At 35.1% G+C, this 15376-nt stretch overlaps 1 protein-coding gene across 1 annotated transcript in view; it reads right to left on the minus strand.

Moving 5' to 3' along the window:
* Positions 1-3365: 3365 nt before the first annotated feature.
* Positions 3366-15376, minus strand: part of HCRTR2 (hypocretin receptor 2) — a gene marked incomplete at both ends in the record, with an annotated part of 94250 nt that continues 82239 nt past the window's right edge. The window contains 3 exons of the mRNA XM_079781476.1: positions 3366-3595; positions 5679-5800; positions 7479-7699. Coding sequence (XP_079637602.1) covers positions 3366-3595; positions 5679-5800; positions 7479-7699 — 573 coding nt within the window. The remainder of the gene's footprint in view (positions 3596-5678; positions 5801-7478; positions 7700-15376) is intronic.

A 15376-nucleotide genomic window follows, 5' to 3' on the forward strand; every position in this document is an offset into this window, starting at 1 on the left:
GAAAAGCTTTCTAAATTGTAATGACTATTCAGAGTTTTTGAAATGCAAGTGATTACTATTATGATTTATATCAAGTGAAAATTTCTATTATTACACTAGTATGAAAATAATAATAGCCCTCCTCATGATTTGTGACCAATAAGTGTCTTCGGATTTTGTCATTCTGATATTTCAGGTTTATGTATATCCAAATTATGTTTATAGGCATATTTACCTGTATATTTATTAAAACAATGTACACTGGGAATGAAACTCAATATCATTGTGCGTAACATGTTTACAATTAACCCATCAATGATTTCTAACACTTATTTAATATGCAAGAAATGCCTCAAGTCCTATTTTGCCAAGAATAAATAAATTCATGTATTAAACTTTTCATGGGTTTGCAGAAATTCAGAAACAATAAAAATCAAATGAGTTCATATTAGATAAAATTATTGATAATAAATTTCAGTAACATTAATGACATTTTACATTATATCTTTGAAATATAAAAAAGATACTTATTTTACGTATGCCATAAAACAGTCACAACACATTCTTTTTATAAGACATCTCATTTGTGTTATTAGCACATAATGAGGTAAGGAGTTTACCCTTTGTTCCATAGATTGGCTGGTTTGGGGAACACCTATTTCTTTACTTTGTTCCATTAAGGTAACCATTAAGATAAGAGGATTTAGATCCAGACCTCTTAGAAGGATTCCTATATGAATGTATTGAGAGCAATGTGCACAGTCTATTATTCCACTCCCTCAGTTTCTCATAAAAGTTGGTGTTTGCTTGCTTTTCTTCCCAGGTAATATTTATTCTTAGAAACTACTTCCACAAAAGTAGCCTTAATAACTTAGTGGGAAAAAAGTTGGAAATTGGACTTTTTTTTTATTAGAAACTCGCCATCCAGGTAGCCACAAAGCACACATGGGCTGTAAAATCAGTCTTTTTTCACACTGCACTTGTAGCTCAGGGACAATTGTTTCATAAACCGTAATCTCTTGAACTGAGATGAAATTTGTTGACACTCAACACTGACACTCAGCCTCTTCTTTCAGACCTCCAAGCAGGATGACAGTGGTCCCTATTGTAGACAGCTGTGCAGTAAACACTTTAGATCACATGGATGATAAATAGGTGCCAGGTAGTAATATTTGGAGCAGTGATTTGGTTCTCAATTTTAGGATGCTTCAGAATCACCTGTAGGGCTTGTTAACACAGAGATTTCTGATACCACCCTCAAAAGTTTCTGATTCAGCAGATCTAGGATAGGGTGGAAATTTGCATGTCTAATAAAATCTCAGGTGATGCTGATGTTGATGGTTCAGGAACCACACATGGAGAATCACTGATTTAGAACAAAGGAATTCTGACTTCTGAGAATGTCCTTGGCACACATCCACAGAACTGTGAACTAGCTCTCTTCTCTCTCTCTCTCTCCTCTCATTCTTAAATGATAAAACACAACAACAAAAAACTTGATATATTAGGGTCTAAAGATTTACCTCTTACTCTGAGATTTTACTTAGCTATTAAGGCATGTTATCAATAGTATCTGAAGTTATCTTCAAACTATTTAAAGTGCTAGCTTCTTTCACAATCTGAACATTACAATTCCCCTTTCATGCAGCATAAATAAGAAAAAAGATCTCAGATGTACAAAGGGGAGAAAGAAGAGTTATACTACTTTGATTTTATTGATATTGTTTTGATAGCTAGTAATATCATTTCAATAAACCTCATGTGAGAGTAGTTTTGCTTTAAGTAGTAAAAAAAACACAAAGTAGTCCCCAATTCTAAAATTTGAAAATGCCTCTTGTATAATTTGGTTGTATTACTTCTTTCGAAAAGTGATGAGTTGGGTAAAAGCAAGAAAAGAAAAGGATAACTTTTATCTTCTATGGAAATCGTTCTTAAATATGTTTTTGTTTCAATAAATAAGAACACCTGCTCTTATATGAGAAGAGCAAGTTTTTACGAAAAGGTTTTTTACTTTCAATTTAATTTTGAAGTGAACATTTGAATCAGAAAAATTCTGCAGAAAAACAAATTTGAACTATCCAGTGCTTTGAACCCCAGAGCATACATTTGTACAAAACATACTGCTCCTATTCATCTGTGTGTAGGTTAAGAGCAAGCTCCTCCATTAGTCTAATCACCTGGCTTTCAGCCACAGGCCTAGAGGCATTCACTGACATCAACAATGTCGCTGTAATTAAGTAGAAACAAAAAAAGTGCCAACCTTGGTAGGAACCGCATCCTGGGTGTCGCTGCTCTGTCTGTGTGGGAACCTGCCCCCCAGAATGCTTTGCTGCCCTGCGGACTGGACCAGCCTGCTCCCTCAGTAGACCTGAGCTCTTTTAAAGGCACATTTATATCCACCCCCACCTCATTTCCTAGCACACAGCGCAGCTGGTGCTTTCTGGTAGGTGTTTGATCAATGTTTACGGTATTTAAACAAAGGCAAATGTTTACCATCAAATCTTCATGGTATTAACCTGTGCGATAGGGAAGCCAGCTGGGATTTAGTGGTCCACTACTTTTCTTTGTAAATTGCATTCATGGAATCCACCAAGGCCGACTACATCATTTTCACTGGTTAGAAGAGTACAATGATGTGATTTTACCTTATTCTTAAATGTTGAAGTCTTAGAGATGGAAATGATTATGTATTCATAGTTACTCCAAAATCTTTATGTTAACACTGTGTCTTACTGGCCGTATGTTGAGATGAGAAATGTTAGCAATGGTAAAGTCACAAACCTGAGAAAATTGTGTTACTGAGTGATAGAATTCATGAAAAATAAAGTTTAATAGTGTTTATTTTTATGTGGTTTTGGAAGGTAGCTTTTGAGTTATCTAATATAATATGCTATTCTGTAAATAAATATTCTCTCAGATGTCACATCAGAATGACAGTCCCTTGTGATTTTTTTTTTTAAGCAATGAAGTCAACTAACATGTCTTTATTCATTTAGTAATTGCTACTTCTTTTAGTTGCCGAAAGAAAACTACAGGAGAACTTTGGGTAATTTTTAGCAACCAGTTTGAATGTGAAATGGAAATAATTCGAATTGGAAATACTTAAGCATTTAATTCACACAAAGCATAATACAGGAAACTGAAATAGCCTGAAATCAATTCAGTTGAAAGTTAAACGTCTAACATATTTAAATCAATAGTTGAGAAATTAGTTTAAACTGACTTTTATTTCCAAAGAGCAATAGGTTTTTTCTTTTGCAAAAAAAAAAAAAATGGGTCCACAAAGTAATTTTAGCTTCAGATGGGTCAGATCATAAGATTTCCGTGAACAGAGATTTAAAAAAGAATCATTTTACTCAGGTATCCTTGTAATGTAAATCAATATTCTACCAGTTTTGAAGCAGCCCCGCCCCATTGGCTGCTGGGAGTGTGCTTATACTGGTGAGCACGACTTGCTCAGAGAGTTTTGATATGTTATCAAAGTTGCTGATCTGGGTGGTCAGAGACTTTCTGCTCTCTGTGCTGGTCCGCCCCCTGGCGAGCCGATCCTCCTGGCGATGGTGAACGCCCAGGCAACAGCATGAAAATGCAGCTTTAAATTCCTCTCGAAATTTTCCTGGCAAACGGGGGAGAATGGAAAGAAAATGAATTGTGCGTAAATATGTCTTAACAAATCACGAGTAGGGTACAACTGAGTGGCTCCCTTGAGCCAAACTAACAATGAGGTGCCACATTTTGCAAAGATGGGGAAAATAGGAAAAGGAAATTGCGTTATGGGAAGCTTGGTAGACTCTTGAAACAATGAGGTATTTTCATAAAATAATGAGACTGCTTTCCATGCTTGTATTTGGAGTCTGTCTCATTTCTTTTGAGTCAAACCTTATATATTTGTGAGTGTGGGTTACTTTTAAGTAGTTAACTATTATAAAAGTGATCAGTAGAAGAATGTCCAGAAATACTTAATAATTTCAAAAATGATAAAACTTACGTTGCACACAGCCGAAACTATACAGACTTACCCCATTTACTCAGAAGAAACTTTTCTACTGAAACAATCAATTGAACAAAATATCTAGAAAAATATCCTAAAAGATCTACAAAGCCTAAAGTTTTATAATCTGCATAGGCAGAACAACACTTAAAACACACACACACACACACCAATTTTGGAAGTTGTTCCTTGTCTTTAAAATTACTGACATGGAATTGGAGAGGTAGAAAAATGAAACAATAACCTTTTTAAGGGTAAATGGCAGTGTTGGGAATTATAATTTATTTTTTTCTGAGCCTCAATTACCAAATTGGGTTATTGAGTGATTAAATGTGAAGATGAAGGTTAAGGGATAATACAAGAGCAGGAACATAAGTCCCCAGTGATTATCAGCTCACTCTTAAACACATAATTGCATTTTGACTTGTTCTGTGGCTTCTGTTTCAAACATTTCCCCTTACAACCTCCTAATAGGTTTTACCTGCTTAGTACAAAGCTCAGCGCTTTAGTCATCCCTAACCCCTTGCCAACTGCTTCCTCACTGCTTTCTAAGTCACAGTTCCACATGCCCCTCTCCCTTCAAACAGCACTGCTTTCTAAGTCACAGTTCCACATGCCCCTCTCCCTTCAGGACTGCAGTCCCGTTGTCTCTGACGGAATGCAGTCTTTGTTTTGGAAACTGGAATTGGGTGTGGCAGGGAAGGCAATGAAAAGGAGCACCTGGACACAAAACAAGCCTCACACACATCCCACCTGATTTCCTGAAAGCTGAACTAAAGCAGATAATACATATAGGGTATGTGCAATGTTTGAATAAAAAGTTATTTTTAAAAAATCAATGATTGCCTAATTTTTATAACCCAGAAGGCCAAATATGAAGTTACAAAATGCACATACTTTATTAAGTGTGCAATAAAGTAAATTGCTTATCACTCCATATATAATTATCAGATATTTGGAAGTAGAAATGAAAAAGAAAGAGCCAACCAGTTATAGAATAAGACCATGTAAAGACATAGCTAATTAAAACACAGTTCTAAAAGTCAATCAGACAAAAATGTTTGTAAATAAAACAATAATTAGCTAAATAATTTTAATCATTGTATGGATTCATAAACAGGTTAAATGATTTACAGATGTGTGTGTGGTGTGCCACTTAGCTTAGGTGTTATTTAGGAGGAATATCATTTTTTGTGGTCAGTGAGGAATCTTGAGGAAAAACCCAAGAGATGTTACACACAAGATTAATGTGAATAGAAACGTTCCTAAAAGTAGAAGGGTTCCAGTTCAATCTCAATTAGGCTACAAATGTTGGCCAAGAAAATAATGTAGCATGGCTGTTTTATTTCAGACAAACTTATTTTACATTTTTAGAAATTAACCTTTAATGTAGGACAAGCAAGATTATGTGGTATTCAGGTCTCACAATTTTCACTTTCTTCCTATTGCAACATTTCTTATAAATTTTATGGGTTGCGGGGAGGGGGGGATCCCTTAGATAATTTTCTCTGTTAACCTAGGTAGTGTGTTCCTGCTCATAAGGGGAAAACCTCAAGACAAATCACATCAGTAAAAAAAAAAAAAAAATTCTCACTGTATAGCACCTAAGCTCTTCATCTAGTTCAAGAGTGATCAACACCTCTGGTCATTGGTCCCTCACCCTTGGTTAGAACTATGGCTTATATAGAAGAAACAGTTGCAAACTTACCACTGAGAAAATTATAAATAATTGGGTTCGCAGCACTATTGGCATATACAAGCCAGTGTGAAAATGTAAACCAGGCATATACAGTCTCTCTGTCTTCTGCGTGGTTAAACATCCCAAATACTCTGTAAGCAAAGAAAGGACAACAGGAAATCTAGTGTGATTCTGGTGAATGAATATCTTTTCAATAATTATATTATGCAAGAGCAAACAAAGAGATACACATTTGAAGAAAATGTTTTGTGTGGTAAAGAGAAAATGATTTTTGAGGTTATTTATTTTGTGGAAAAGAGCAGAATGCTCAAAAATTGAAAATATTCTAAATTAAACATGGACTTTCTCCTTAGAAAGCAATTTCCTTTCCTTGAAAAGGAAGGTATTTAAGTTGGAAGAATAAGAGAAATATTGTGGACGTGTAGGTATTTGGAAGTAGCTTAAGGAAAGTACAAGTGCTGAGATGCAGGAAATCCAAATGAGCATTCCAGAGAGCAGTAAATCTAATTTTCATTGAATTTAGACTGACTAAAATAAAAGAACAAAAAGAATGAAAGAAAAAAAGAAAAAAGCGAGGAGAAAACCCATCCATTTTCACAGCATATTTACAAAGTTCTTAGGGGCAGAAAACGTCATTTGGCAAAAGATCACAATAAATGTGTATAGGATTGCTATGGGCAAGAAAAAGTAAGAAGGAAATTATGGAAAGATATGGAGAGTCAAGTCGCTCATTTATTTGTGAGCCAGTATATGTCTCAAGGACCCTGGCGGGTGAAATCTTTTACATTTAAAACTGTGCCTGCAGTAAATGTTACTAAACAAAAGTGCATTTTCCACTTTTTCGCCATTGAAAAAGCCACGAAGCAATCAATAAAAGGGCCAAAGAGAATGAGAAATCTTTGCAGCTGATTCTACCACCTTTTGTCTGCGCGACTCCAGCCAAAGCTCTCTCCAGAGTCCCCAGCTGCGAGGAACATGATATTGACCCTGAATCAGGGAAAAGTGAGAGCAGCAAAACCTAGTTGTAGTTCTAAGTCTATTATAAACAGAATTAGAATTACTTTGGGACCAGTCGACGTGCAACAGTTCTGATGATTCCCAATAAAGTTGGCTGGCCATGAAGTTCAAGTGTACCCTTCATTGCTCCTGCATCGGCTGTGTTTGCGTTGATCAATTGTGTTAACAGTGTGTCTGCAGTGTAACACATGACAGGCTTTCTCTGGCTGAAAAATTTTGAACTGATTTTTTTAAAATTAATATTCACCCTGAGTTTGATTCAATGACTTTAGGAAATGGATTTTCTTTCTCTCTGTTTAAACATTCAAACACAGTATGTGTCATGAATTCATTTTTGTGTGCATGTGCTCAAAAATATACGTTTAAGCATAATCAGAATGCTAACAAAATATTCTTATCTCTTTTTTAGCCTTTAGATGGAATTCTGTCACAGTTCCCCATGTCTTTGAAAACTTTGGAAAACCCATTTGTTCTGATCAAAAGAGAACTCCAAGCTGTAAATGAGTGTGGGTTTTTTTTTGCATTAGAACTTTTTTTTCCCTGCAATTAGATTGAAGAGATCAGGGAACATCTGCTTTGTGTCTGCCATTCAACAGCGAATTTGCATGGACAAGAGCATTTACAGTCTGAGCACTCCAAAAGGATGTTTGCCTTACCTGCTGGTAACAACACCGTTACCAAGCCTGACAAGCTATCCAGACAGAGGGCTTCAGTTTTTCTCTGGCTTAAAAAAGTTCTTAAGAAGCAAGAAATGGCAGGTCACTTCATTTTCAAATAATAGATAAACTGTACCTCTTTAGCACGTTGAGGATGCTAATTGGTAGATAGCAAATTGCAAACACCAAAAGCACCACCATCAGCATCCGGGCTGTTTTTCGTCTGGCCCGGATCTGCTTTATTTCAGCAGCCACGGCGCTAATCCTGGACTTGGTCTGCTGTCCTGACCCCCGAGGCTGTGAAACAGGCTGCAGGGGCTTCCATTTCCTCTGAACCACAGATGATGTTCCAGGGATCTGAAAGAAGCGGAGACCCTCTATTGCTATCTGACTTTGGAAAGTTCCACTTTGGAGAAGTAATTACACGGCACAGTAAGGAGCGTGTCCCAGACACCCATGGTCTGAGAGGTTCAAGAGCCTGTTTCCCTAGAATGTTTGAATGGAGCATGTTCTTGAATAATGCATTCAAGTGCCAAATAGGAGTTTGAATGGAAAAAAAAAAAAGTGGAAACACTACACATTTGTCAAAGTCTAAAGAGAGCTACAAATGGAAAAGATACCTCTTTATTAAAAGAGAAGTCATATATCCAGACAATGGAATATTATTCAGTGCTATAAAGAAATCAGCTATCGCCCTAGCTGGTTTGGCGCAGTGGATAGAGCGTCCGCCTGCAGACTGAAGGATCCCAGGTTCAATTCAGGCCAGGGGCACATGCTCACGTTGCAGGCTTGATCTGCCCTCCCACCCTCAAGTAGGGGGCATGCCGCCCCACCCCCCAAGTAGGGGGCATGCAGGAGGCTGCGGATCAGTGATTCTCTCTCATCATTGATGTTTCTATCTTTCCCTCTCCCTTCCTCTCTGAAATCAATAAAAATATATTTTTAAAAAAGGAAATTAGCTATCAAGCTATAAAAAAAGAGAAACTTTAAATGCATATTACTGAAAGGAGCTAATCTAAAAATGCTACATATTATATAATTCAATTACGATACACCTTGGAAAAGATAAAACTATGAATACACTAAAAAGGTCAGTGATTGGCTAAAGGGAAGAGGGATGAATAGGCAAGTACAGAGGATTTTTAAGACAGTGAAAATATTCTGTATGATGTCATTATAATGGATACATGACATTATATATTATACAATGTATTTGGATACAGTGTCCAAACCCATAGAATGTACAGCATCAAGAGAAAACCCTAAGGTAAATTATAGACTTTGGGTGGTTATGATGTGCCAGTGCAGGTTCATCAATTGTAACCATTCCTCTGGGGGATGTTGATAATGGGGAAGCTGTGCCTAAGTGGAACTGGGACAAGTAGGAATTCCCAGTATCTTCTAGTCAACTTTGCTGTGAGCCAAAATTGCTCTAAACAAAATAAAAACAAGCAGTTAATTTCAAAAAAAGAGGAAAATGAAAACTGGGTAAAACAGTAAAGGGCTGACAACCCCATTATCTTCTTAGGAATCCTGGTTCAGCTCAGATACCTAAGTTTAAAGAGAAGGAAAAACGCAGGTAACTGCATTCAAGCCACCTGAATGGATTTTCCATGTATCACTACTGCCATCTGCTGCCAGCTGGAGAGATAGGACTTAACTACCTTTTGCTTTTCATTAGGTTTTTCGGCTTCTCAAGTTTGGCCAATGCAAACCTTTGAATGAAGGGAATAAAAAAAAAATTCTTTGTTGCTTACTATGTATTGTTAACCAGTTTTATGGTCTGGCACTTTAACATGCACACAAAAACACTGAGAATCCCTTGTGGTCTTACATTAACATTTCAAATACCTGGAATTTGTAAAGACAGTTATACAACTTGTACTTTTCCATTTCTTTTCAAAGTTACTTGATAAAAGCAGGGAGTCCCTCCAAGTATAATATTTTCTTAATTATAAGCTCATGGAGATTGATAGGGTTTAGTGAGCAAAACAATAAAATTCAGCATGTGTAATTTTTTAAAAAGGAAAATGTGCCAGCAAGCACACCATACGGCCATCTTAGTTCTATTAAGATCATTCAGCTGTTGCTTTTATGTCTGTGCTGCAAACCCTGACAGATCAATGTGTCCCTGTGGCCTCTGCGAATGGATGGATGTTGGATGGGTTTTGTTGCTTTATACATCACAAGATCCAAGCATGTTAGATAATTTCTAATTTGAGAAGAGACTTTTACTTTGAGGCTCACACAGATGAATGGACATGATGCTCCTTTTGGCCATAACTATTCTCTCTCAAAAGGAAGCAAAAGAAGTTAATAGAAACCTGCCCTCAATTAGAAAGAAAAAAAAAGATAATGATTTATCTTCTGATTCTACCTATCCTGTCATGAAGACTGACCTTTTCATATAGTCCCCCTCAAAATTCTTACCATTGGCTGGCAGGAGGCAGGAGCTGAGAATCTTTCCTATTCTGTGAGTCTCTTTTTAAATAGACATTTAAAAAATATAATTGAGGAGAAGCTGCAATGGAAAGTTCCAGAAGACCTTTAGTATGAATAACTCTATAAATGTCTGCTAAATGGCCTTGCACTGTTTTCTAAATGATCTCTGAGAGATCATTTGAACCTTAGCAGTTGTATTATTGAGTGCTCCCCTGAAGGAGAGGTTCAACAGTCTGCATCTGATGACTTCTGCAACCATCAGAAACAGTCCCCGTGAAGGGGATCTGTCCCTTCGAGCATGGCTCTGGTCCCTGTCACCAGGAAAAACTACAAAAAGATGTGATAACATCTTCTCTTGTTTCTTGGCTAATTTAGTTAAAGGTTTGTCATTATCTCTGATCTTTTAAAAGAACTTCGAGTTTTATTGAATTTTTTGTTTTTCTTTTTAATAAAGTATGCTTATTTATTTAGGTGCAGTTGTTATACAATATTGTATCAGTTTCAGGTGCACAGCATAGTGATTGAACATTTATAGACCTTACCATGTGATCACCACAATAAGTCTTGTAACCAGCTGTTACCATATAGTTATCACAGTATTGCTGACTATATTCACCCCCACCTTTTTTCACCCATCCCTCCGTCCCACTCTCCTCTGGCAACCATCAGTTTTATTTTTTTTAAATGTTCATTTTCTTTCTGTTGACTTTATTGCGGCGACATTGGTTAATAAAATTATGTAGGTTTCAAATGTACAATTCTATAATACATCATCTGTATATTGTATGCTCATTACCCCAAGTCAAGTATCCTTCCATCACAATTTATCCCTATAACCCTCCACCACCTCCCCGCCCCCTCAACAATCACCACTAATCTTCTGACTAGTGTTTCTACCTACTGCTGAAAAGGGGGAATTAAAATTTTTAACTATTACTGTTGTCTGTGCCACTTTGAAAGTTTTATTGCTTTTATTATACTTTATTTGCACTTAATCTTTATCATTTACTTCCTACTATTGGCTTTCGTTTTTAATATATTTTTCTATTTATAATTTCTGAAGGTAGAATGTTATGTTCCTGATTTGAGATTTTTTTTTTTAATACAGCAAATTACAGCTGTAAATTTCCTTCCAAACACTTCTTTGGCTGCATTACATAAATTTTGGTGTATTGTGCTTTCATTTTCGTTCATTTCAAAGTATTTTCTAATTTCTCTTGTGATTTCTTCTTTTACTGATCGGTCATTTAAAAGTGTAATGTTTAATTTCCATATATTTGTGAATTTCCTAATTTTATTTATATGGTTTATTTTTTGTATAAATCCATGGTAGTAGAATAATGTACTTCTTACTACTTCAATCATTTCATTAATGTACATTTTTATTATTTCAATCACTTTAAGTGACTTCAGGCTTCCTTTATGGCCTATCTATCATACAGTCTGACCTGGAGAGGATTCTATGTGCTCTTGGGATTCCATGCGCTACTGGGATGAATGTGTATTCTGATTTTTGAACAATTTGTTGCAGTTATTTCTAGGTCCATTAGGTTGGTAGTTTTAGGTCTTCTGTTTCCTTATTGTTCTTCTGACTAGTGTTTGTACCTACTGCTAAAAAAGGGGGATTAACATTGTTAACTATTATTGTTGAATTGTCAGTTTCTCCCTCCAGTTCTGTAGTGCTTGCTTCATGTGCTGTGGGTTTCGGTTGTTATGTGCAGAGAAGTTTAAAATTTTTATAATTTCCTGATGGACTGACTTGTCATTATGAAATGTCCCTGTTTATCACAATAATTTTTGTTAAAGTCTCTTTTGTCTCATTAATATTATGGCTACTCCAGCTTTCTTTTTGGTTACAGTATTTTACATATAACCTATTTGCCTTTGAACATGAGCTGTGTCTCTTATAGATAGCATAGAGTTGGATCATGGTTTTCTGCTTGTTTCACATATCCTGCCAATCTCCGGAGTGTTTGATTCATTTATATTTAATGTAATTATTAAGAAGATATACTTTACATCTGCCATTTTGCTATTTGTTCTCTCTATATAGTATGTCTATTTTGGTCCTCTATTTTCCCATTGCTGCTTTATTTGTGTTAAGTAGACATTTTCTAGGATAGCAATTTAATTATCTTACTGATTCTTTCTGTTTAGATTAATGCCAACATTTTTTCATCTACTTTTCTTATTGTGGTTAAGCCTACATAACAAAACTTAAAATTTTACCATTTTAAAAATAAGACTTAAAATATTATTCTTCAATTACAGTTGAAATACAACATTATTTTATTTTCAGTGATTGATGTTTATATACCTTTACCAAATGATCATTGCAATAAATAGTTATTATAAGATTACTGACTATATTTCCTGTGCTGTATATCCTCATTTACATTTTTATAACTGGAGATCTGTACTTCCTAATCACTTTCACCATTTTCACTCATCCCCAAAATCGTCCTCCCATCTGGAGACCATCAATTTGTTCTCTGTGTCTATGAGTTTGCTTTTGTTTTATTTATTTTGTTTTTTAGATTCTAGTTAACATTGATCTTAGTAATATTTTGTTGGATATGTCTCCTAGGGCAAACTCAACAGTAGCAAAAATAAACAAGTGGGACTACATCAAACTAAAAAGTGTTTGTACCAAAAAAGAAACTAACAATAAAACACAAAAGCAACCCACTAAATGGAAAAATATATTTGTAAATGATATATCTGATAAGGGATTAATATCCAAAATATATAAATAACTCAGCTCAACATCAAAAAACAAACAAGTGATTTAAAAATGGTCAGAGGACATGAATCAACATATCTCGAGACAGCCAACAGACATGTGAAAAGATGCTCAACATCACTAATCATCAGGAAAATGCAAATAAAAACCACAGTGATATATCACCTCATACCTGTCTGAATGGCTATCACTAATAAATCAATAAACAAGTGTTAGGGAGGATGTGGTAGAATAAGAACCCTAGTACATTGTTTGTGAGATGGTAAATTGGTGCAGCCACTATGGAAAACAGTATGGAGGTTCCTCAAAAAATTAAAAATGAAACTATCATATGACCCAGAAATTCCACTTTGGTTATTTACCTGAAGAAATCCAAAACACTAATTCAAAAAGATACATTCATCCCTATGTTCATTGAAACATTATTTACAATAGCTAAGATATGGAAGCAATCTAGGTGTTCATCTACAGACAAATGGATAAAGAAGATTGGGTGCATATGGACAATAGAATATTATTTAGTCATAAAAAAGAATGAAATCTTGCCATTTGCAGCAACATAGATGGACCTAGAGTATATAATGCTAAGTGAAATAAGGCAAAGACAAAGACAAATAGCACAGATTAATTCTAACTTTCAATAATTTGCAAAAACTTTTCTCAAATATAGTTTCATTCTCTTTTTTCTTTGAATTACAACTTTTTAAAATACATTTTTATTGATTTCTGAGAGGAAGGGAGGGAGGAAGGGAGGGAGGGAGGGAGGGAGGGAGAGAGAGAGAGAGAGAGAGAGAGAGAGAGATATCAATGATGAGAGAGAATCATTGATTGGCTGCCTCCTGCTCGCCCCCAGGCATGTGCCCTGACCTAGAATTGAACCCTGACCTCCTCACAGGTCAAACCACTGAGCAACACCAGCCGGGCTGAATTACATCTTTTTACATTGTAAGCTGAATCTTCAGAGTTTTATAATTATTGCTTCATGCTATTGTCTTTTAAAGTCAAATAGGAGAAAATAATTACAAACAAAAATACATTTATATTTTCTTCTATATTTACACACATAATTACCTTTACTGATGCTCTTTATTTCTATGTGTGGACTTGTATTACTGTCTTTTCATTCTGCCTCTGCAATTAAAATTTTCTGTCTATTTCTTCACACTAGATTGACTTGTCATCACCTAATATTAATTACTGGTAAGTTCTCTTAGAAGAGTGTTGAAGAATAAAGGGAAATACAAAAGACTGATAAAAGTTGAGAAAAGAAGGTCTTTCAAAATTGGAAAGAACTTTGAATGTTGAAATTTAGTGTCAGACTCAAATATTTATCATATTTCATCTCCAGTTCCATACAGAGTACCAGACGCATAGTAGGTGCTTTTTAAATATTTGCAGAATAAATGAACATGAGTCCACATGTTGATTAAGATCAAAGTATTATAATATGTGAGGGCTAGAACTGGAAAGAATTCTTATATGCACACAGGACCAAGTAAACTAAGATTAAGCAGGTCTTTAAAAAGAGGAATTTTAAAAAAGAGTATATAGAATTTCAAGACTGAGTGAGTTCAAGACTGTCAAAGAGAGAATTGAAGTCATTGATTGTAGCAAAGCATTGGATAATTCTTTTAATGATGCTTAAAGGTCTTGAAAAAGTCAGACAAGGGCACACACTTTGGGCGCTAATAATCTTACACTTATTAATTCCGATGTACGTAATGGATTCCATGCATCTTTGTAATATGAGTAAATAGGATAGGCATTCATTAATGTCCCACTTTAGTCTATGGCACTCCATGCCTTGCAACGTTGTTTATAGACATTAACAGTTGGACTTTGAGAGCTGCTCAAGCAGAATTCTATATAATCACTCACTTGGGGTTAATTTACTTTATTTTAGCTGCTAAAGTGAACTCAGCTGGACTTGCCATATTCTATTCCGATATGTTTTGTAAATGTCTTTAGTTTCACAACCCAGGAGTTTTACTGTGAATCTTCTGAATCATGTGGCTTGTACTAACCAGGACAAGCCATCAAAAGAGTGTAAGTAGATTATTTCTAAACTTGTAATCCAATTTTGAACTTACTTTTAGAGCTTGAGAAATGGAGAACTATAAACTTAAACAACCAAGAAGTAAAGTTGGCTGGGTTTGGTAGTTATCTAATTATTCAACAGACTTTTTTTTAATACTTTCTTTAGGCAAGGTACCATGTTAATTGTTGGGGTTGCAGCTATGAACAACATAGATTCAGGTATCCCCAAGTAGTTTTAAAGTTAGGTCAATCTGTAAGTAAAGAATAAAACATAAGCACCTATTATATGTAATGCACACTAACCAGTAAAAAGATAGAACTAGGAAATGCTCTTAACACTGAATATCTAAATCTAAGTCTAAATCTAAAATATTTTTATTCTTACATGCTCAATAAAATTTTTCTTCTTTAAGAATATTTTCAAATTCTAATTTTCCTCTGAACCTTTTTTTTTAATGAATAACTGGGCAATGGATTCCCCTTGTTTTCCTGTATCTAACCATTTTTTTTAGCATTTATTCTTTTACTCACTTTTTTTCTCATAAACTATTTATTGAGCAACTGATATGGGCTAAGCATGTACTAATGGAAGGATATAAGATGAAGGTGAGAGTGTACTGTCTTCAACGTAGTAGAGTAAGGAAGGTTGACAAATAAAAAAGTCATTATAATGTTAGTTAAAAGTGCTACAAAAAGAAATCTAGTGAAGAAAGTAGTCATATAGTACATTAATTCAACCTATGCTTGTTATTTTAGAAATACATACAACATTAGTTAAAAGTCTGTATATACTATTCAATTATTTTATTTAT

The sequence above is a fragment of the Cnephaeus nilssonii genome (genome assembly GCF_951640355.1).
Source record: "Cnephaeus nilssonii genome assembly, chromosome: 9".
In the NCBI taxonomy this organism is placed as follows: domain Eukaryota; kingdom Metazoa; phylum Chordata; class Mammalia; order Chiroptera; family Vespertilionidae; genus Cnephaeus; species Cnephaeus nilssonii.